Source organism: Carcharodon carcharias, chromosome 1 (assembly GCF_017639515.1).
Source record: "Carcharodon carcharias isolate sCarCar2 chromosome 1, sCarCar2.pri, whole genome shotgun sequence".
NCBI lineage: Eukaryota > Metazoa > Chordata > Chondrichthyes > Lamniformes > Lamnidae > Carcharodon > Carcharodon carcharias.
Window position 1 is genome coordinate 143390422 of NC_054467.1, and position 25284 is coordinate 143415705.

General features: G+C 41.2%; 1 protein-coding gene across 6 annotated transcripts in view; it reads right to left on the bottom strand.

Moving 5' to 3' along the window:
* Positions 1–5228: 5228 nt before the first annotated feature.
* LOC121282359 (BTB/POZ domain-containing protein KCTD8-like) overlaps positions 5229–25284 on the bottom strand; it is a 346025-nt gene continuing 325969 nt past the window's right edge. For 2 of the 6 annotated variants that reach the window (XM_041196108.1, XM_041196096.1), the window contains one exon: positions 5229–5640. In XM_041196108.1, coding sequence (XP_041052042.1) covers positions 5229–5640 — 412 coding nt within the window. Of the gene's footprint in view, positions 5687–11335; positions 11360–25284 lie in introns of all 6 variants that reach the window. The other 4 variants (XM_041196074.1, XM_041196101.1, XM_041196089.1 and 1 more) reach the window with 4 other exon arrangements.

A 25284-nucleotide genomic window follows, 5' to 3' on the forward strand; every position in this document is an offset into this window, starting at 1 on the left:
TTGGTGGAGTGCGCAGATAGGTAGCAGGTGAAGTTCAATGCGAAGTGTGAGGTGATGCATTTTGGTAGGAAGAACATGGACAGACAATATAAAATAAGGGGTGAAATTTTGAAGAGAGTGCAAGAACAGAAAGACTTGGGCATATAAGTGCATAGATCTTTGAAGGTGGCAGGACAGGTGGAAAGAGCAGTTAATAAAGCATATAGTATCCTGGGCTTTATTAGTAGGGGTATAGAGTGCAAGAGCAGAGACGTTATGCTGAATTTATATAAGATACTTGTTAGACCTCAGCTGGAACTTTGTGTACAGCTTGGGGTGTCACATTATAGGAAGGATGTGAACACATTGGAGAAAGTGCAGAAGAGGTTTACAAGAATGGCTCCAGGATTGAGAAACTTCAGTTATGAGGATAAATTGGAGAGGTTGGGACTGTTCTCCTTGGAGAGAAGAAGGCTAAGAGGAGATTTGATAGAGATGTTCTGGCCAGGGTAGATAGGGAGAAGCTGTTCCTGCTCATAAAAAGATCAAGAACGAGAGGGCATGGATTTAAAGTGATTTGCAAAAGAAGCAAATGTGATATGAGAAAAAAACTTTTTCACACAACGATTGGTTCGAATCTAGAATACACTGTCTGGAAGTGTTGAGGAGGCAGGTTCAATCGAGGCATTCAAGGGGGCATTAGATGGTTATTTGAATAGAAACACTGTGCAATGTGCAATGCTCATTTAGAGAGTGGTGCAGATACAATGGGCTGAATGTCCTCCTTCTGTACCATTAAAATTCTGTGATTCTGTGACTCGAAACATTAACTCTGTTTCTCTTTCCACAGATGCTGCCAGACCTGCTGAGCTTTTCCAGCATTTTCTGTTTTTATTTCAGATTTCAGCATCTGCAGTATTTTGCTCTTATCTTAGTGAACTGAATTTCATCTCGATAATTTCATCTTTTATCCTTATTTGCATTTAATCTTTGTATGTAGTTAGTAACTTAATCACTTTTACCTAAGTAATTTACCGCAGCAGTTTTGTAATAAACGGACCCGTACCTTGTTTAAGACTAATGCTTTGCTGCTGGGAACTTTTGAATGGAATTACTTGCTATTTATACACAAGTTCTTTTAGTTCATGGACCACTTTGAGGAAATGCCTTTTACATGGTTGTAGCACAGGTTATTTAAACATCAAATTCTAGAAAATGCTGTCAATGGTATTAGAAGACAAACAGCTAGTGAGCTTGCATGATTTCTTGGGGGTAAATTTCAGCTTCTGCAGGGTGGGCGAGGTAAATGGATGGTTGTTGGTTGATTACACATAATACGCCCTGCCCAATTTTCCTTTCCATTTATTTGTTCAGAGGCATTAAAATTAAATGTGGTCAAAGAAATTTCAAATGAACATATTAAGTGTTCCAACATTTTATCCCTTAGCCTGATTGACAAGCCAAATGTTCATTAAGTGTTCAGTTTGACCTCGATATCCTTTTGTTATTTCTACATTTCTGTGTTTGAAATGCTAATGATACCGATGAATTCGTTTTTTAATTGAAGGAGCCATTACATCTGGCCTGTAAAAAGACTGTACTTCAAAGGATTTTATGGCATTATGAACCAACGTTTGATATTCTAATCATTTATGATTTGACCTAACTGCAGATCAGGCACAAAGTGCACCTTGATGGCTAAGGCCTCTCTATAAAATGTAGGGAACAGATGGTTATTCTTGTTGGGATTGAGCAGTTTTTGCCTGCCCTTGTTTCAGAAAAAATCTCCAAAGAAAGTCAATCAAAGGAACTCAACTTACCTGTTTGACCATTTCATTGACTCTGTCAAAGCTGCTGTGTCGTTTGGATTGACTTCAAGCACTCATTTACACAGTTTCAAGATTATTATTGAGGACTTTAATTATCTCCTTCACATTGTCTGGCCTGCTAACATTTCCAATTCGGCTACCAAATGATTCCATTAATATTCACTAATTAAAGAAAGAAATCATAAGTAAAAAAATAGACAAAACTAAAAGGTTTGAAATACTTGTTTTAATTTTTAAAAGGAGATAATCCCTCTGTAAGCAAAACACATTCAACTTGTTTTTAAGTGAAGTAGCCATTTTTGAAGTGATAAAGCAAACAGACTAATCATCAAGACTTTACATTACTCATGACAACACACAGCAAAAGAGATCATGGTTATATCATTTTACAGGATTTCACCTGTATTGACAAATCTCACCTTTGTTGCAAGTGACAATGATCCTATATTTATTAAGCAAAGTTATTCTTGGAGAACTGGTTCCACTTCTTTCTTTTAAAGAGACTTGTCACTTGGAAGGTGATGGCACTGAAGAGTAAAGCTAACAGCCAATGTTAATCATGTCCCATTTTCAATTGTTTCAGCTCAGACTCCGAAACAACTACTAGCTTGCAACCAGCCTTCTTCCTCAGTGCTGGAAAAACTCCATTTAATTCAAAAATTGACAGAATATCAAAGACAAATGTGAATTTTTCTCCTACTAATTCACACCCAGCTTCATAATGGTTACTCACAGTAAATAAAAAGTGGAAATTTTAAGGACCAATATCATTATTTAAAAGACAGTAATAATACTAAAAGGAAAGAAAGGCTTGCATTTCTACAACACCTTTCCTGACCTTAGAATGCTGCAAAGCGCTTTATAGCTGATTAAATATTTTGAAATGTAGTCACTGTTGTAATGTAGGAAACACAGCAGTCAATGTGCTCACAGCAAACTCCTACAAAGAAGTTAAAAACGACCAGATAATCTGTTTTTTGTGATGTTGCTAATTGCAGTAAGCAATAAATGAAAGTTAATTGATTGGCTTCTTACCTATAAAGATGAAAAAAAATTATGGCAACTGTATGTGTGCTTTTTCTGACGCCAGAGTTTCCTGTAAGAGCACCATGGGATAGAATTTCCATAGGGGTTCTCCTGATCTCCATTTGGACCTTCAGCAGAAGGTTAGTGGAAATCCTGACCATCTATATAGGTTCTCCAAGTTTCCAGTTGATTTTTCACCAAAGCTATGCTCGGAGATTTAAGATGGATTTCATCCCTTACCATTTCAGCAGCCATATGTTCTGCACTATTGCATTTGTTTTGGTGGTTTAGGCCCATTAAAATTTTGTTCTAAGTACAATTTTAAAGCCTTCAATGGTAAATGTGTGTTTCTTAATGCTAATGAAAAATGCAGGTTTCCGTCCTGAACTTGGGGAGGGAAAGCATTTTCATAAGCAATTTTTCCCTACTTGAAAGTTTGATCACACTCCTCTCTGTTTCTGCTAAGCTAATATGCTCAATTCATTCATTACCTTCCTGGGTTAGGAGGGTTGCTCATTGCAGTTGGAGGAGTTCTGTATTATCAATGGTAATTCTTGCTCCAACCAATGGGAAACACACTTCAGTGATGTGGGAAAGAGCTTAATTCTTTCAGGATAGTTTTTTCTTAAACCTCCCTCCCCCCAACATCCTCACTTTGCAGATGAGAAAGGTAAACTGATACCCTGGAAGAAGCCTAGTTATGACAGTCAAGGGTAGGATTCATTCAGTTCTGCTGTTGACTACAGGTAGCTCAGTGGGCGATGCTGCTGAATGCTGGGACAGCATTCCCAGCTGATCTTTTCCTAGCCGTTATTTTCATTCAAAGAGTAGCAACTTGGTGAGAGATTATTTACAAACTCTTTTTTTGAGGTGTGAAGGAGTAGAACAGAATGTTATTTTCGTCGTAATGACATCAACTGCAAGTGATGCAATGATGGGCTTCAATTAATGTAATTATCAGCTTTGCTGTTTCCACATACTTGGAAGAGACATATGAAGACATGAAGCGCCACAGTGTGAACAGATTGCCATACAATCCTGCATGTGCAAGTATCAAAATAATTTAAAGCTTTTAAATTATTCTGGTTCACTATAAACTCTGGAGGGACAGCTCAGTTTAACACAACCTATCAAACCAAATTAAAACCTTTGCTGCAAAACATCAATTAAAAAACAAAATAACATTAACATCTTTTAAAAGTTGTCATTTAAAGTATGCCTGAATTCTATTAAATTTGTTTGGGTTTTGGATTGCTCTATATGAAATGCATTTATGTCAATCAATCTTATTCTTAAACCAAAGCCTATACAAAATTAGGGGAGAAGAGTTGTTCTATATATTACGTGTGGCAAAATCGCAAACATGTTGAAATGCGTCCTGGGTTTGGGCAAGCTCCTGTGCACACTGTAAACCAACTGACCTGATTTCCCTCCCACGTGCGGGAAGGTCAGATATATTTCTTTACTGGTGATCTGGATGATACTGAATCCCCACTTTTCCCTGAACCCGGACAATCCACTACGCCTGGGCACAGACCCAGGAAAATCTCCCCTAAGGCACAAAGAACACTTTCAACCTAAGCATCCATGTCCCAAAATTATACACTTTGTCTGAATTGCCCTGCTTTAATTCAATTTTAATAGCTGAGGAATGAATGCAGTTAGACATCAGATTTTTATTTTCAATTTTAACTTTTGACTGTTAAAGCATGTAATTCTGAAACTGAAAATGCTTTAAATTCTTCAAAAATATTTGAACCATCAATCTTGACGTTTAGTGCTTTTTTGTATCAAAATTATGCAAGCTATTGCTAAATTAAAAGTGAATGTTCTAAGAATTACTTTATCAAATTGGAGATTTTGGTTTTTTTGAATGGAATGACAGCCTGTATTACTGTGCTTGCATTAATGGACAGCTGCAGGAAGCTGGCAGTGGCCAAACTGTATAAATGACAACAAATGCAACGTTTTAAGTTTTCTGGAGCTGCATCACTCAAATCTTTAAGCCCATGCATAACTGTTTCTGACACATCGATGCAGTGGTGGAGAATCCATTAGTTTTGCTACTGTTATTAATCAGTCTGAGACGTGCCACAACAGATACATATTCTAACTGCATGGCCTGCCAGTAGATTAGGTGACCCTATTGGAAATGTTTACTTCCAGTGAACTACTTTTTGCTAAGCACACAAGGTATGCCTCATGTCATGTTGCGGGACTGTAGAACAAAATTTTGACTGATCAGCTGACAGATGTCCCTTAGGTTTTGTTTTTTGCAATCTTATCACAGTTCAACAGATAAGACAGAAAATATAAGATGGACAGCAGGTGACTCAAAACCACAAACCCTCATTTCAAACAGAACTCAAGCTGCAACTAGTCTTTTATTTAAATTTAAAGTCCATATTTCTGTAATAGTTCGGACTGCCAGGGGCGCTTACGCTCTGGAAACTGAACAGGTATCTTGATCTTCCTAAAATCTTGGATGCATTTTTTCATTTCATCCTCGACGCTCAGCTTTTCGCTAATTTTCTTTTTGCAGAGGCTTGAATCACGTGAATTGTTCATCAGCGTTTGAAAGAGTTCACTGTTTCTGCGTTTGTCGGGCTGCTGCATCCACTGAATGGGGGCTTTCTTGGAAGGCCGATCAAGTGTCAGGGTGTTAGGCTGAAGTGGTGCGGGCTGCGCTGCACAAGGGACATTCTCCTGCGGAGTGCTGGCTTCTGACTGGCTTTCACAACTGGAGGTGGAGAGCTCGTTACAAGATGTCCCGCTTTCCATTCCTTTTTCTCCCTTGTCGTGTTTCCTACCATCACATTCTGACTTTGGTGAGGCTTGTCTTTGTAGTCCCCCTGTCAAAGTTAGAAAAGAGCTGATAAAACAAAAAATTATTCAGACATTTCCATTACTTTGTTTCACTGCATCATGCACTGGTACAAGACAACAAGACTATACCTTCCTTTTGAAGTCACTAAGGGAAGATGTAGAAGCTCTGTGGCACGACACCCTAATAAATAGTTCACAACCACCTGAGAAAAAATGTGCATGAATTACAATCACTTTCAAAGCCTAAAGCCCAGTAACATAAGAATTTCTCAGACCTGGGTTTGTGAAAATGAGGAGCAATTGCACAATAGGCCTACGGGATAAGGCACAACAGATCTTTTTGAGGAAATACAAACAGCTACTGGGAAATGGAAGGATCCTGGTTGATCCAAACAATAATTCCCAGTGCTCCAATAATCTCCTGTGGGATTGTTCACAGGTAAAAATAGAATCTGTGTCTCTATGCTTCTCTCCTTCACTCTGCCTTCCTGTTTTTATTCCATTCTTTCAATTTCCCTCGATTCTCTTCATGTTCTTATAAGGAGAGATTAGATCAGGTGACTAAAAGCTTGGTCAGAGAGGCAGGCTTTAAGGAGCATTTTAAAGGGGGAACCGAGGGCACAAATAGAATGCCTGGGGTAAAAGTTTAACACAGATCAGAATGGGGACCTGACATGGTAACTGAAAATATGTTGCTTTTTTCTAACAACATGATTGGTCGGTTTCCTATTTTATGTGATTGGTTTTCTGAATTACTCTGTGTATTAAAAAGGATATTGATTAGGCACTCTTGCAGTAAATTATTTAAGAAAGAATTTGAAAAAAAATCTTTGAAATTTACTTGGCTGGTTTTGTGAAGCCAGGCAACCAACAAAAATGCACAAAAGTGGTATTTTATCAGCTTATACACACAAAAGTGACACTTCAGAAGTGAGAACTTTGAACAATATTGTATTGACAGATATGAAACAATAGATAACTACAGACAGAATGCACTTCAGCTGAAAAATATTGGAAAACACTTCTAAACACGAACATGGTTCCAAGACTTGCAGATCAGAGCTGCAGATTCTTCAATGGTACTTGGGAGGCCCTGGACCAGGAAGAGTGAAATTCTGTGACCAAGGGGACAAAAAAACAAATGCAGAAGCTTAGCTCCAGTATGTATAGGGCTGCAATGCTGTAATGTTCAATGATCTCATCAGAATTGTCACTGTAAGATTACTTACACTTACGCTTTCTGCTCGCACTTCTACTAACCACAATCTTAATACTCACAATATTTCCTTCTCCACTTCCCTTCAACTTCCTGCAATCACTGCACCACAATCCACCCCACCTTCATGCTCACTGCTATTGTAACCCTCATTTCCCCACATCTCATCTCACATGCACCATCTCAACTAAATGACCATGACACGTATATTTTCACAAGGATGCCGCTAGCACATTGCAGGAGAAGGTTGAGCATAACACCATACACTGGAAGAGGCTGTGTCCACCTGCACAGCTCTCCCCTGTCGAAGAAAACATGCTGGCCATCATTGGCAGGGCAGAACTATGTCTCTTGTGATTGGCAATGCTGAGGGAGACATTGGGCAGGGTTTCTACACACCTTTTCCTCTTTCTTCCCTTATTACTTCTTTCTCACCAAATACATCGTGCATGACAATTTACAGTTGCTTTTAACAACCACATTTCCCTCTTTGCTCTCCCTTCACACCAGGATCTTGGCATCTCTTTTGTTTCAGGCGCAGGAAGAGAAACCCAGCATTCGTGAAGATATGCTGTCACTCAATATAACCCTCACAAGCACTAGCTCAGATACTGGTAGTAAACATACATTAGAAACTAGCATGAGGATGGCTGTGCATCACTGGGCAGGTCTGCGAGAGCTAGAACAGAGGGATAGCTGCCAGGCTACCAGACAACAACATCAAAAACTATTTCATACGCAGAGGACTCAGATGCTGACTTCCAGGGCCCTATATACCAAAGATGGCTAATATACGTTGCAGAAAATCCTGTGCACTGAGTAGCTTGCTGGCAAGCTTGCTCACAGTGGTTCAGTGCATCAAAGAATCCAACTCCAACTGATGTGAAAGCTTCATTTAGAGTATGGAGACAATTCTGACCAACACAGAGTGAGCAGTCAGCTCTATGGACACAACAGTGGTTGCCACATTATGGAAACTCTTCTGACAACTGTTACAACTGCCATGAAAGCAGGGGACCTGTGCTGACAGGGGCGTTCAGTCACTGGAGCATGGCTTTGGCTCCATGAGAGATGCATCTCCTGTTCTCTCACAGTATGAAAGCATGTTTGCTTCCCTGTCACACAATATGTCATTGCCTTTGTTAGTGCCACATAGCCACCTCAGCCAAATTGCCCAAGCCAACACTGAGACTCTAGGCTCTGCTTGAGATTAGCCATCATAACCATCTGAAGTGTCTTCAATGGAGGCTCAGGAGCCTTCCACTATCACGGCTAGAGCTATTAAGAACACACAATTGGCACCAAAAGCTTGCACAAATGTTATTCATAAATATTTCTGCTAACTATGGGCAAGGATGGAATTCAGTTGTTTGGTAAATTTGTCTTTAACTCTGAATTTGGTGTTTATATTTGTAATGGAGGGAAGTCAAGACTCTGAAGGGTGGGCTGAAGAAAGGATGTGAGGTAGTTGAACTCAGGACTATAGTGATAAGAATTTTGAAACTGTTGGTGTAGTGGTGGTAAGAGGGATAGCTAGGGTGAAGCACTCTTCGATGAGCTGCTACCCGAGAGCTCTAGCATTCGTGGTCGATGTTGCTCTTTCTTCATTTGCTCCACCTCCTGCACTTCCCCTGCTTAGATAGTAATCAGAGCAGATTCCTCATGATGGCAAAGTAATGCAGCATACAGCAGACAACCCCAAATCTGGATACCCTCTCGGGGTTACTGCAAAAATCCTGCCGAATGGTCCAAGCTGTGGAAGTGCTGTGTGAGCAGGGTGATTATTTGATTGATGAGATTTTTGATGGCACATGGCTCTCTTTGCACGTCAACACTGCAGTTGTACCTGGTCACTTGAACGGAGGCATATGTTATTGTTCCCTAGCTTTCCTGTAACCTGATGGCCTGGGTGGTGTAAAAGTGACACAGAGGTCTGGCAAAGGATGAATGAGTCATGACTGCTGCTAGGGAATTAAGCAGAGATGTGTATGATGCACTGCTTGTGATTATAAACTGGCTGTCCTGATGGGAACACATAGGCAATCTGAATGGAGTTAGTGGTACTTTAAACCTTGAAGAAGCCTGCATTGAAGGCAAAAGTTAGTCAATGCTCTTCCTTCTTTACTTTGTTAATGGGAAAATTAATCTAGCTGTTCCTCCTGAATTGAAAGCTTTGGTGATCTCCCTTGATACAATAGCAGATTCAAACTATGAGGTGTCACTGATGTCACCGGTGAAGCTTGGAAGGAGATTGTTGCATAAAGAGTAAGAGCCATGTTGACCTTGACAGGCACTGGCCGTGGAGCAAGGTTCGAGTTGTGGCTTCAGTGTGACGTAGCTCAGTAACAACTACCTTTGTGAAGCAAAGAAAGCTCAGACATTGCACCTCAGAGAAGCTTGTCAAGAAGATATAATAATGTCTATAATTTTATTGGAAATTATTTCAAAATAGAGTTTAGTGGTGTCTGTGCCTATGTGTGTGTGGATTGAAGCCAGCTGGTCTAAAGGCTTTGACATATAGAAGAGAAGTTGGTTTGAAATAGTAATTAGATAAACGTAAGAAATTAGAAGGTGAGGTGTAAAGGGAGCAATTTGCATTTTTAAATAGACCATTCAAAAGAGTGGGTCAAACATTACACCCAACCAGGTGATGCTCAGAAACAAAGTGTTTTTTTTTTAAAGCTTACTGGTAAAGTGGGTATTATGAAAGGGTTTTATTGTTAGAAGATTTAAAGTTTAAAAAATCTAGTGACAGTGAGTATTTGTATTCAAAGAGGGAAGCACGTTTAAAGGAATGGAAAGCTGTTGGTAAAAGGACGAGGGTTCTAAGATCTAAACCCTCCAGCCTGTTTGCAAGGACCCAAAGCTGAAAGAAACTAATTTTGAATGTGACTGTCCAGGGTGTGCTTTGCCAGGTGTCTGTTTAAATCTATGTGTTTTAATGTTGCCTTACTGGGGGTCTAACTGAGAGTCAGAATAATTAGGGGATTTTTGTAGTTAATATGGTAGTAATTTTGCAGACCTATGTATGTGCTTGCAATCTTTCTTGTATTAATAAATGTTTAATTTAGTTTTATAAAAAACCTCTTGAGACTTGGTGTCTTATTACTACTGAATTCAAAGTATGCATCTCGAAACATACAAATTGCAAAAATGGGTTATGACAGTCGTTTCAAGTTTCCCTCTGGATTTGAACAACTCAGCCTTTACCATCAGCTGTGTCATAATAAGCTGAAGACCTGCTGTGAGAATGGTCTCCTGCATAATGATCTCCTTTTGTCCCAGCTGTTCCAGCTTTCTATGGGGAAGATTTAAAATGCATGCAGCAAGACTTCTATCCAGTGTATTTTCATCTGAGTGACTGGCAACCGTTATCTGCCCAGCAGAGTCAGGCAGCTAATTATTTTCAATTAAGTGCCCATTTAGGGGGAACTTGGTGATGCCATTGGGATCTTGCCAACAGCGGAGAGGCCCCCCACACCTCACTGAGACTGCAGCCTAGCCAATGTTTTGGTGGTGGTTCCCCACCACCAAGTGATTTACGACTGCTTTTAAAAGGTGTGCACCTGGTGACCAGAGCTTTGAGGGGAACTCAGAAATGAGTGCACATAATCTTGCGCAGTGCTCGCGAGCATAGCCCATAAGACATCAAGCATGAGGTGCCGCACATTCGTGGGGGGCACAGGCAAGTTGCTTTTAGTTCCAGACTAGTTCTCGACTAGCCTCGGGGTCACAGTCTGGTATGCACACTACACTGTCTGATCCACAACAGGCAGAGGCAGGGAAATCCAAGTCAGGGTAGTAGAGCTCGGGGTGGGCTTCCACTGTGCCCAGCAGGCACTCCAGAGAGGCATTACTAACTTTGGAGGCTGCCATCCCCTTTGCTTTCAGGGCCTTCTGTCACCTGGCCTGGTCCTGGTCTGTAGACAGAAAGTAGGCTGTGCTCTGGTGCACTTTAAATATGGTGCCTGAAGTGAGGAAGCGCTGAGGTCATGGAGTGGCAGGTAAATCCAAGGTCGTCCGCCAGCGATCTGGCATGTTTGTTGTGCATGCATTATTAATGAGGACGAACACACCGGCAAGCGAATGATACAGTGCAAAAACCCACCATCTCGGCCAGTGTGAAAAAAGTCATTTTTCATGCCTGCCACCGCACTTCATGCAATTCAAGGAAAAATTACACTCAAAGCCAAGGACTTTCTAGCATATGTGACTCAGTACTGCACAGAATTTCATTAAAATTACAACACAGAAACAAATCATTAGACTAAACTAATCCATGTTAGAGTTTATCCTCCACAGGACTAATAATCCCAATCCCTGTTCCCAGCTCTCCCTTTAATGCCCTTACTTTTAAGCACCTATTAAAACTCTGTTTAAGTGCTGACATGTTTCAATCACTTGTTCTGGTAGTGCATTCCATGGTCTCACAGCCCTCCATGCAAAATATTTTTCCCGCTCTCTGTCTTTTCTTTTTTGATCTCTTACATTTTACACAATTCCATAAAAATGGTGTTTATGTCACTTTGCAATAATTTCTGTGGCTCTTAACTCAAATTATGGTGGTTGAAAACCACATCGTCTTTGGCCAGATTTTTATCTCCTTGTGGAGGTGGAATGGGGTCATGAATGTCAATAAACTTTTTTTCTCTTGATGGAATTTTGAACTTCCTGTGTGTTCCTGACCCTACACCATTTTTGTATGTCCATTTTGTGGGCCTGGAACGCATTAAGTCGTGACCCAGCATGCACGTTCACTGATATTGGAGTCACCATAGGCAGTCATGGGAGAAATTTGTTTTTCCTGTGCCCTAGTATTTTTGTCAAGGCAGGCAGGTTTTGGGAGGCTTATGCAAACTCACCTGGTTTGGCAGTTTGTGAACACTGAGGGAGTTCTACTGAGGAGTTGGGAACATTTTAACAGCTAAGTGTTAAATGGTTTGACAGCTTCAAATTTCATTAGATGCTATATTATAAGTTAGATGTGTTTTTCTGTAGTGATTGATTGTCGGGCTCTGTCCTGCAATGTTAAATTGACCATTATATTGATCAGCACTATATAAGTGCTCAGGTGCATTACAAAACTTTTTCAATTAGGAAAAGTAATATTATGTATTCAAAACTATGGAAAACAGTGCTTATCTAATGCCATGATCTGAAGTGATTTAAAAGTCCACAGCCCTTTACAGTTGAAAAAGAAATTGGTCTGCAAATTTCCCTTAGGGAAAAAAATAGATACATGGTCCTGAGTTGATTTGATTGACAGGCCACCTGGTGTAGCTTATAAAAACTTAGCCATCTGTTTTTGCAGTTTAGGCTTTATTTTAAATGATCTGTAATGGTTTGCTTTGATTGTTGAGGTCATTATGAATGCTTGGCTAAGTTTCAATATCTACAGAACCACTTATCTCAGCAGGAGATTGTGTTCACCATTTGATTGATAGTTTTAAGGGACTATTAAAGGATTATATGTCTTTGATGTGGTTACTGGGTAGAAGTGTGCTTTTATTTTGACTTCTTTAGGAGGATTTAACTTTTCTTCATTGGATCAGGATTTTAAAAAAATGAATGGCTGTGTTTTCACTGACAGCTCTGTCAGGATTCTACAGGTATGCATTTTAATATCCATTTCAAAGGAGTCAGAAGAAATAGGAGTAGGAATAGGCCATTCAGCCCTTCAAGTCCACTCCACCATTCAAATGAGACCATGGCTAATTTTCTACTTCAACACCATTTTCCTGCACTATCACCATACCCCTTGATGTTTTTAATAAGAAACCTATTGATCTCAATATTGAACATACTCAATGACTGAGCCTCCACACCCCTCTTGGGCAGAGAATTCCAAATATTCACCACCCTCTGAGTGAAGAAATTCTTCCTCAACGCAGCCCTAAATAGCCTGCCCCTTATTCTGAGACTGTGTCCAGGTGTTCTAAACCCCTCAGCCTAGGGAAAAATCCTTCCTGCGTCTACCCTGCCAAGCCCTGCAAGAATTTTATATGTTTGATTGAAATTACCTTTTATCCTTCTAAACTCCAGAGGATAATTCCCATTGCTATTACATGGTTCCTGAGAACTGTACATAATGGATACAGGGTAAGGGGCTATGGGAGAGGGGGCATGGAGAATATGAGCAGACATGGGGAATATGAGGGGGCATGGGGATTTGAGGGGAATGGTGTTAATGGGGCTGGGTGAGTGGGGTGAGGGTTAAGGTGCTTAAGAATAATGTAGAGAGTTGGGCTGATGTCCCAGCGAATCAAGGCAGGCCTTCCAACAAGCCTGCCTCAACACCTGCTCTACTCCAATGCAGCCTCGGAACTCGGAAAACCTGAACTCTTCCCACCCACATCTCCAGGAAATGAAAACATGGCAGGTATAGACAGAGCTGATGGGCTCAGATTTCTGAAGATGGGAAATGGCCTGCCTCACATTTCCTGAGCCCAACATAAAAATCCATTCACTAATGTCTATGTCATCTTGTTCTGGATTTGTCAATCGGTGGAAACAATTTCTATCAACCTGTCCTATCCTTTCATAATTTTAAGCTCCTCCATCAAATCACCTCTTTGAGCCTCCTAACAATGGCAGTATTACAGTTGTGGTCTCACTAAAAAAATATAAGTTCTCCAAAGACATTAGCCTTCTGTAAATCTGCACATAAATCTAGTGTTCCATTCACTTTTATTTATGGCATTACCAACTTGAGTTTTTAATGCCTGCGAATCATCTGTTCTTCCCTATCATGCGGCTTTCTCTCCATTCAAGAATTTTTTTCTTTATTCGTTCTTGAGGTGTGGCCATCACTAGCAAGACCAGTGTTTGTTCCCATTCCTAATTGCTCTTGAAGTAAGTGGCTTGCTGGTCCATTTAAGAGGGCAGTTAAGAGTCAACCACAGTGGATCTAAAGTCACATGTAGGCCAGAATGTGTAGGATGGCAAATTCCGTCCTCTGAAGGACATTAGTGAACCAGGTGGGTCTTTACGACAATCGATGATAGTTTCCTGGTTATCATGACTGAGACTCGATTTCAATTCCAGATTTATTAATCGAATTCAAATTCCACCAGCTGCCATGGTGGGATTTGAACCCATGTCCCCAGAGCATTGCCTGTGCCTCTGGATTATTAGTCCAGTGACCTTACCATCTACCCTAGTTGTATTTCCATCTTCTCTATTGAAGTTAATGGGAATTAAAATTGAGAGAGATGTATAAAAGATGATTGATCCAACATTGCTCCTTTTATACTATCACACTAAGTTGAAATTACCTCCATTGTTGAAAGCATTAGAAAAGATTCTTACTGAAGAGCCCCACAATGAGTCAATGAAGTGTTCAGGGGGACATGACAGGAGCAGCACCAGGCATATCGAAATATTAGGTGTTAACCTGGTGAGGACACAACACAGGAGCACTTGCATGCCAATCAACTGAAGCAGCATGCGATAGAGTTGAATGATCCCACTACCAACAAATCAGGTCTAAGCTCTGGGGCAGAATTTTATGCTCTGCAGGTGGACATGCACCCAATCAAATCAGGAGTAAGATAGTAAGCGATGACATCGGGAAAGCGTCTCGATGTCATTGCACACTCACGCGGTATTTCTGTTGGCAGGCGCAAGCAAGAACTGGCAGCGCGCCCGCCGACAATTAATTGACCTATTAAGGCCATTAATCAACTAATTTAATCGTATTTTTCGCTGTCTGTCTGACCTTACAGTTGGCGGGAGGGTGAATAGGCCAGGTGGCCTTTGCATTTTTGAGGAAACCTCATCCATGGGCAGGATGAGGTTTCCAATGATAATTAAAAATAAAAAATTTTGAAACATCATTTTTAATATGTCCTGTTTGTGTGACTAAGTCACATGTGGGGTCACGTTTCCCTTATTTTTAAAATTTTTATTTTTCATTTTAAAATTCTTCAGCTCCCTAAGGCAGCTCCATGCTTTCAGGAAGCTTTCAGTATGCGTTCCCCCGCGCATGTGCAGGCTTCAGCACTTGCGCTCCTCCCACCCCCACCCTGGCAGCGCTGAGGCTCGCAGCACATGTTAATTGGCCAGCCAGCGTAAAATTGCAGTCGGAGTTTGATCACGGGCGGTGGTCTGTTTTGCAGCCATTCCCAGGCCCGCCCACTACGCCTGCCCAACGACAGGAAAATCCTGCCCCTGCAGTAATGCCACATCCATTCGTGAATTGGGGTGGGCAAATAAACAACTAGGCGGAGGAGGCTCCACAAATATCCCCATCCTCAATGATGGAGGAGCCCAGCATATCAGTGAAATAACAAGGCTGGAGCATTTGCAACTGTCTTCAGCCAGAAATGTTGGGTGGATGATCCATCTCGGCATCCTCTTTATGTCCTCAGCACAACTGATGCCAGTCTTCTGCCAATTCGATTCACTCCATGTGATATCAAGAAATGGCTGAAGGCACTGGATACTGCAAAGGCTATGGGCCCTGACAACATTCTGGAGATAGTACTGAAAATGTGCACTCCAGAACTTGCTGTGCCACTAGCCAAACTGTTCTAGCATAGCTACAACACCAGCGTCTACCCAGCTATGTGGAAAATTGTCCAGGTATGTCCTGTCCACAACAAGCAGGGCAAATCCAACCTAGCTAATTACTTTCCCATCAGTCTACTCTCAATCTTCAACAAAGTGGTGGAAGGTGTCGGCGACAAAGCTATCAAGCAGCACTTACGTCACAATAACCTGCTCACTGATACTCCATTTTGGTTCTGCCAAGGCTACTCATCTCCTGAACTCTTTACAGCCTTGGTCCAAACATAGACAAAAGAGCTGAACTCAAGAGATGAGGTGAGGGTGACTGCGCTTGACATCAAGGCTGCACTTAACTGAGTGTGGCATCGAGGAGCCCTCGAACAATTGAAGTCAATTGGAATCAGGGGACAACTTTCCAGTGGTTGGAGGCATATCTAGCACAAAATAAGTTTATTGTGGTTGTTGGAAGTCAGTCATCTCAGTCCCAGGACATCACTGCTGGAGTCCCTCAGGGTAGTGTCCAAGGCCAAACCATCTTCAGCTACTTCATCAATGACTTTCCTTCCATCATAAGGTCAGAAGTGGAGATGTTTGCTAATGATTGCACAATGCTCAGCAGCATTTGTGATTCCTCAGATGCTGAATTTATTATTTCTATCTACCTGTCTGAGGCTGCCTCCATTTTGATGCATCCTCCAGGTCTCCTAGCTGCTTCAGCAGCATCCAGCTCTTCCAATGGTGCTGCTGAGGCTTCAGAACTGCTGGCCCTCTGATTGGGCTGGCAACATCAGAAGTCTGCCACCCATCCTCAATTGGATGGTGGATCCTGAGGCAACCAATTAGGATGCTGCCTCTGGCAATACATTCAAGATAGTCCCACTGCCAGCAAGTGTGGGCTTGGGACTCCAATTTGGTGTGAACGTTGGGATCCTGAAGCCTGCTCAAAAATCAAGCCCTAAGTTTTTCCAGCTTTTTCTGATTTTTTTGGTGAGCATTAAGATAATTTATCACATATATAAATGTACGTTTGTTAGAAGGAAATATAAAGCCTTTTTTTTATATTGAGCTACTCAATTATTTATTCTTCCTGCCATGAGCAACAGACAAAAAGAGAGCATATAAGCATAAACTCAGAAGGATCTTGCACAGAGGACAAAGTTTGCTTAAACAAAGATTCTCATGCATCAGAGTCAATTATAACCCTCTTATTAGTGCAGCACATTCGATATCTTTGAAATCTTTCTTCATGAATTTACAATTCTTATTGGAATCAAACAAGTCTTATAGTGAGATCAGATGGTGACCAATGACTAACAGTGGATTGTTTTAAAAGGCATTGTTATCTAGCATATTGCTATGGATGATAATTAACCAGGCTAGTAGATAGAGGAGATCAAGAACCCACACATATAAACAAAAACTGTATCAGTAGTGAAAGCAATTTGCCAGGCGGTGATGTATTGTCACTGGACTAGTAATCTCAGAGACTCCGGGTAATCCTCTGGGGATTCAAGTTTGAATCCCACAATGGCAGATGGTGCAATATGAATTCAATAAAAATCTGGAATTAAAAGTCTGATGATGACCATGAAACCATTGCCGATTATTATAAAAACCCATCTGGTTCACTAATGTTCTTTAGGGAAGGAAATCTGCTGTCCTTACCCAGTCTGGCATACGTATGACTCCAGACCCACAGCAATGTGGTTGACTCTTAAATTACCCCTGACATGGTGTAGCAAACCACTCAGTTCTCAAGGGCAATTAGGGATGGGCAATAAATGCTGGCCTAGCCAGCGATGCCCCCATCCCATGAACGAATAAAAAAAATTCTAGGTTAATAAAACAATTAAAGTTACATTCGCCTATGGTTTTAAGACTAAGCTTAGTCTAGAATCCTTCAATGATTGACAGTTTGTTAAGCTAAATGCCTCACTCTCTCAGGGAGAGAATGTGCCCTTGCAGCTGCAAGTAAAAATGCCAGCATCAACTGGTTTTGGGATAATTGGGTTTGAAAATAGATCTATGCTGAAGGAAGCAGTAATACTGCACCTTTATTTTCTTTTATTATCATGCATCATGGGAAATTAACCATTTCCATTTTGAAAACTGCTTTCTGGCTATTCATATATTTTATGCACATCTAGCTTGTTTGTTTGCAGTCTAGCCACATCCCAGTAGAATGCTTTTCAATGTTCTGTAAAGAGGGAAGAATGCATATGCCAACATTCCCTGTATTACAGTAGCTGGGTTATTCTCAAAGTTTTGATGTTACAATTCTGAGCCACTCTGCCATTTAACAAGATACCAGGCAGTCAAAGATGCACAACAGATTATTGGGAATGTGAACATTGTTTACAATAACAAAAACAACTTGCAGTTACATGGCAACTTAAAACATCCAAATTCGTCAGAAGCATTTTTGGACAAAATTTAATACTGAACCACAAGAGGCATTATGGAAGGTGACCAAAAGCTTTGTCAAAGAAATAATTGTGAAGGCATCTTTTATTTTATTCATTCATGGGATGCTGGGCCAGCATTTATTGCCCATCCCAAGTTGCCCTTGAGAAGGTGGTGGTGAGCTGCCTTCTTGAACTGCTGCAGTCCATGTGGTGTAGGTACACCCACAGTGATGTTAGGGAGGGAGTTCTAGGATTTTGACCCAGCTTCTAGTGCCAGGCCCAATATGCCCTATTAGGATCCCCGGGAACACTGCACAAAATAAGCACTATAGGAGTTATAAAAGCTCTTCCATAGGCTATATAAAAGTTCCTCCATCCATGGAGCATTCCTTGCTCCACACTTTAAATGGACACATATCAAGGAATAGAAGTGCAAACCCAGCACAAATTTCAAGAAATTGTGTTTGCTATTCATTTAAAATATATATGTTCTCAGGATGTGGGCATTGTTAGCAAGGTTTGCTGTTCATCCCTAGCAGTGCTAGAATGGTGGAGTGGTGAAAAGGCCCTCTTACTTGAATTATTGCAACCTGTGTGATGAGAAATTGTTTGATCTTCAAAGGAAAATTTATAATCATAACTCATAGTTCTATCAGAAAAAAATTGAATTTATATCATGCAGTTTGCAAAGAAAATGTCCCCAGGTACTTAACAGTTGGATTTAGGAATAACCATCAAATCATGAGGAGAGGGATTAACAGATGAGGTGGAACACTATTAGGTGATTGAGGTGTGGATGGTTCCAGAATTTTGACTCAATGATGATGAAGAGTCAGTGATATATCCCCAAACCCATGAAAGAAGTAACTTAAAGAGGAGCCTGGAGGTAATAGTGTTCCCTACGCATCATCTGCTCTTGTCCTTCTAGTTGGCAGAGATCTGTTTTGGGAGGTCCTGCAGAAGAATCTTTATAAATTGCTGTAGTGAATCCTGTAGATTATAAACATTGAAGCCACAGTTTGAGAACGGAGGAGGGAATGTAAATTTAGACTAAGGGATGAAGCTCAGCTGTTCAGAAGTGAAAGCAAGAAGCACATTTTTATACAAAGGATGGTAGAAATTTGGAACTTTCTCCCCCAGAATGTTGTGAATACTGGGACAATTGGAACTTTCAAGACTGTGATAGATTGTTGTTAGGTGAGTGTATCAAAGGATATGGATTAAGAGTAGGAATATGGAGATGATGTGCAGGTAAGCCATGAACTAATGGAATGGTGGACTATGTTAGGCTTTGAATGGTCTTCAAGTCTTCCTAATATTCCTGTTTGATCGAGCAGACAACTTTGTCCTGGGCACTGTTGAGCTTTCTGAGTGTTGTTGGAGCTGCAACCATCCAGGCAAATCCCTGATTTGTACCTTTTAAGTGGTGGAGTCAGGCTATAGTAGCCATCTTTTATGTGGCTGCTCCAGCTGAGATTCTGGTCAATATTGATAGTAAAGGATTCAACAATAGTAATGTCATTGGGGAGGTGATTAACCACTATCTCAAAGGACTCAGCCACTTCCTGGCATTTGTGTGGTGAAAATGTTACTTGCCACTAATCAGTCCAAGCTTGTATGTTGTCCAGATCTTGCTGCGTACACGCAGATAATTGATGAAACAACTGAAGATGATTAGGTTTAGGACACTGGCCTGAGGAAATTCTGCAGCGATGTCCTGGCATTGAATGTATTGGCCTTCAATCTTAGTGCTAGATATAACTCCAGCCAGAGGAGAGGTTTTCCCCGATTCACACTAAATTTGGTTTAGGGCTCCTTGGTATTACACTTTGCCATTTTAATTTTTCTTGCATTAAATCTGGGGCCTTAGACTCAGAGAAGCACTCCAGCTCACTAACATCAAAAGGCCAAAAATAAATTGAAACGGGGCCCTCTCTACCAATTATTCTCTCAATCAGTGTCAGTTGCATGCTTGCTCTCCTGGTACACAGGACTAGATAAATGGCAGTTTAGGTTTAGTTTTGGAAACCTATTAAAGGAACAGTATCAAAGGTCAAGTAAAAATTCACTAAGATATTACTATGAATGACAGGTTACATTTATGAAGAGAAATCTGAGAAATGCTGGAGCTGAGAGCCTTGAAAGGTGATCTGATAAAGACCTTCAAGATTATGAAAGGATGATTAGGACAAGATAAATAGTGATATGTTAATCAGAGGGGACAAATTTAAGATTATCACAAAAGCGGGTGGTTAGAATGGAGAGGTAGGAGCAGGAGAAGGCCACTTGGCCCATCGAGCCTGCTCCGCCATTCAATAAGATCACAGCTGATCTGATTGTAACCTCCTGCCTAGCCCTGATAACCTTTCACCCCCTTGTTAATCAAGAATCTATCTAGCTTTGTCTTAAAAATATCCAAAGACCCTGCTTCCACTGCCTGTTGAGGAAGAGAGTTCCAAAGATTCACAACCCTCTGAGAGAGAAAAAATTCTCCTCATCTCTGTCTTAAATGGATGACCCCTTTTTTTAATCAGTGACCCCTAGTTCTAAATTCTCCCACAAGAGGTAACATCCTCTCCACATCCACCTGTCAAGAGCCCTCAGGATCTTAAAGGTTTCAATCAAGTCGCCTCTCACACTTATAAACTCCAGTGGATACAAGCTTAACCTGTCCAACACTTCCTCATAAGACAACCCACCCATTCTATGTATTAGCCTAGTAAACCGTCTCTGAACTGTTTCTAATTCCTTAAATAAGGAGGCCAATACAGTACACAGTACTTCAGATGTGGTCTCATCAGTGCCCTGTACAACTGAAGCATAACATCCATACTTTTGTATTCAAGTCCCCTTCAAACAAATGATAACATTCTACTAGCTTTCGTAATTGCTTGCTGTACCTGCACACTAGCCTTTTGCGATTCATGCACGAGGACACCCAGATCCCTCTGAATCTCAGAGCTCTGCAATCTCTCACCATTTGGATAATATGCTAATTTTTTATTATTTCTGCCAAAATGGACAATTTCACACTTGCCCACATTATACAGCATTTGCCAGGTCTTTGCCCACTCACTTAACCTATCTGTCACTTTGTAGCCTCCTTACAACTTACTTTCCTACCTATCTTTGTGTCATCAGCAAATTTAGCACCATACCATTTGTCCCTTCATCCAAGACATTTATATAAATTGTAAAAAGTTGAGGCCCCAGCCCTGTGGCACGCCACTCATTACATCCTGCCAACCAGAAAAAGACCCATTTATAGCTACCCTCTGTCTCCTGTTGGCTAGACAATCCTCTATCCATGCCAATATGTTATCCCCTACACCATAAGCTTTTAATTTCCGCAATAACCTTTGATGTGGCACTTTATCAAATGCCTTCTGGAAATCTAAGTAGAGTACATCCATTGGTTCCCCTTTATCCACAGAACACGTGACTCCTTCAAAAAACTCCAATAAATTGATTAAACATGATTTCCCTTTCAGAAAAATATGTTGACTCTGTCTGATTGCCTTAAACTTTTCTAAGTGCTCTGCTATAACATATTTAGTAACAGCTTCCAACATTTTCTCTACGACAGGTGTTACGCTAACTAGCCTGTAGTTTCCTGCTTTCTATCTCTCTCCTTTTTTGAATAAAGGAGTTACATTTGCTATTTTCTAATCTAATGGCACCTTCTCCAAATCCAGGGAATTTTGGAAAATTAAAACCAATGCATCAACTATTTCATAAGCCATTCATTTTAAGACCCTAGAATGAAGTTCATTAGGACTCAGGGATTTGTCAGTCGGCAGCCCCAACAATTTGCTCAGTACCACTTCTCCAGCGATTGTAATTTTCCTGAGTTCCTCCCTTCCGTCCATTCCCTAATTTACAGCTATTTCTGGGGTGTTGCTTGTATCCCTACAGTGAAACCCATGCCGAATACTTGTTCAGTTCATCTGCCATTTCCTTACTTTTCATTATTAATTCCCAAGATTCACTTTTGACAGGACCAAACCTCACTTTCTTAACTTTAAATATCTACAGAAACTCTTACTATCCGTCTACATTGCCAGAATTTTATGCCCTATGGGTGGGCATGCGCTCGACCTGAACAGGTGTAAAATCACATGAGATGATGTTGGTGAGCGTCGCGGCATCATCACGCACTCACACAATATTTCGCTCAGCGAGCACGTGCAGAAGTCAAAAGAGCGCCTGCCAATAATTAAGTGGGTAATTAAGCTCATTAGTGGCCCAATTGTAAGTAATTTTTCATGGCCCATCCAACCTTATGTTTAGCAGATGGGCCAATCGTCTAGACGGGCTTTACATTTTTGATGAAACCTCATCCAAGGGTGGGATGAAATCTTCGTGATGAGTTGTGCTTTCAGGTGCTTGATTGTGCTGCGTGGACATTTTTGCAGAATTTTTGTGCTTTCTTTTATTATTTGGAGGTCTGCAGCTCCCTGAGGCACCTGTCTGCCTTCAGGGAGCTCAGTGGAAGCGCTCATCAGCACCCATGGTGACGTCGGGGCCCACCCTTACCAGCAGCGCTGAACCTTTCTCTGGGCGCGTTTCACACTGGCTGGCTGTTGATTGGTCAGCCAGGGTAAGATCACGTTTCACAGCGCGATCTCAGCCAGAAGCGAGTTTTACATCCTCTTCCAGCCGTGTTGACATTGGGCGCACTCCGAGGATAAAATTCAGGCCCATATTTCCAGTTAGTTTTCTCTCGTACTCTAATTTTTCCCTCCTTATTAATCTTTTGTTATTCTTTGCTATTCTTTAAATTCTGTCCATTCTTCTGACCGGCCACCCCTCTTTGCGTAATTATGTGCTTTTTCTTTAGGTTTGATACTATCTTTAACTTTTTTAGTTAACCAGGGATGGCGGGCTCTCCCCTTAGATGTTTCCCATATTTGAAGCAGAGTCCATAATTCTTTTTTAAAAGAGATTTAGAAAATAAACATTAGAGAATACAGAGAGTAAATATCAGATGACACAAAGCTCACATGGACAAAACACTTGTACAAATTTGGCGGACTGAATGGCTTGTTCCTGTTCTCACACGGTTCCATATAAAACCCTAAAACTTAAAATGCAATATTGGAAAACTGTGAACCATTTTAACAGGCCATGAAATATGGTCAGAGTAAATTAAGTGTATTTCACTGTTTTAAATACTTAGTTGACCACAGCATCTTTAAAATTCAAAATCAATGGCCTTGAATTGATTTTGACATGTCATCATTAGTTTCAGAGTAAATGTAAAAGGCAGAAAACCACTACAAAAATGTTTCTAAGCAATACATTGTTCCACATCCAATCTATTGGTGTGAAGCGCAGGGTAATCACAGACATTGCAGGGAGGCTGAGAAACACATCAACCAGAAAATTGGTCTCCAGGTCACATTTGCACAATATTAGCAAGCCGTGGATGCCAATCAGACATCCTGATATCCTCGCAGGCCAGCGGTACTTCAAGATCCTCTGGTGGGAGAGGCAAACTTTCCTACTGCTCCTGGCTCCACGTTAAGGTTCGCAAAATAAATGAAAATTTACTGTACTTTGGTGGCCTCCAATGGTCTCTTTAAAGATCACTAGTCAGGCCACTGTAGGTTCATAAAAGCTGCAAATCGCATGGTTCATCCTGCGTTTTGCTGAAACCTGTGTTGAGTTCTCAAAACGGGCTTGGATTTTCATCCACAAGACGGGTTGTGGGAGTTGGGAAAATTCCTGGCCCGCCTTGCCAGCCATTGGAGGGAGTTCCCACAAGCTTGGGATTTTCATTGTGGCGGGGTGGGCGTGGGCGTGGAAAAAGTTCAGAGGCAGACACAGGGGCTGCCAGATGTGGAAGCAGGCTGTTTAAAAGGCCCACATCCGTGCTGTGGGATATCATCCCAGTTAAAAGAAAAACAGAAAAGCCCTCCAGACCTCAGCCCACGAACCCTCTCACTCCCCACAAACTCCCTATGCCCCATCCATGATACCTCATGCCCCCACCCACTCACTATGGCCCCTCTTGCCCCCATGCTAAGCTATGGCACTTCCTTGTCCATTCACCCACTATACATTGTACTGAAGCAATGAATCCTATAGTGATAGTAGGATGTATTAAAAAGAACCTTTAAAAGTTGTCATTCATTCATAAAAATAGCTTCTACTACAGCCCAATAATAGTGCCAAACACCCAGATACCTCTGAGGTACTGTGAATCAAGACTCTTCGAAAGCCTGGCCCAACTCCATGAAAATTGGACATGCCTATCCTTGCAATGCAGCCAGCCAATTCAGGAGTGCAGGGTGTGGGTTTTTGACTCGATGCTGCCAGCACCCTTAAAAGACACTCCTGAAAGTCAGAAAACCTTGGAATGGGGTTGAGAATCCCAGAATCGGGACCCTCCCACCATTTTTAACAGGCTCCCGAGTAAATTCAGGCCTATGCCCCAATTGGTTTATTTTAGACTGTTGCCTGGGCATAGGAATTTGCCCTCAGAAACTACTCCACTCAACTTCTATTTTTTATCCAGAAGCTGGGTGCAATGGGACCCTATTTCTCCCTCATAAACTGGAGGAAGGCTGCATGATTGCCAGCAGCCTTCTTATGGATATTAGCACAGGGACCATCCTTCATACATCTGCTTTGTAAGGAATATTATCAGCATTTAGTTACATTTTGACCACAATCACTTCAGTGGTTAATGATTTAGGAAATAATTTGAGACTGGAGCCTTCTTAAAGTGATGAAAAGCTGGTAGAGCAGTACACACAATGTAATACTTCCTGCCCAGGCAAGCCTTAGCCCTGTGCTTATATACAAATATAACGGTGCACTGCCACCCAAAAGTTGATTCTAATTTAATCTCAGATCTCTGCCAACATTTAAAATGTGAAAAGATTACAGTTAAAAACTTTGTTTCACCACCTGGGTATTGTTACAGTTTGCTTTGCACAGGTTATAATTGCATTGCAGTCAATATGAAGACAAAGCAGGTATAAGGCAATCATTGCAAAATCCTCTCCCATCATTTGTTACAACATAAACCTTGCAACTTCACTCCAGAGTTAAGTTATGCAGATTGTGTCAATGCAAACTATACAGTATACCCAGTCTTTAAAGCCCACAATCAACACATTTCTTCATATCACTTAACTGGTTCAGCATCACACTGACTCCGCTGTCTGTTTTTTGCTAAAACAATCTTTGCACACTGTAATATTAAGCTTTTTAAACAGTTTACCCAATGAAGGACAGAACAGGGATGAGTTCATCTTCTTGATATGCGATCAGAGATGGCACCTGGCTTATTTATCCACTACAGCTATAACCTACTGCGATTGAGTGAGAGTGACTGCCCTTGACATCAAGGCCACAGTTGACTGAGTGTGGCATCAAGGACCCCTAGCAAAACTGGAATCAATGGGAATCAGGGGGAAAATTCTCCACTGGTTGGAGTCATACCTAGCACAAAGGAGGTTGGTTGTGGCTGTTGGAAGCTAATCCT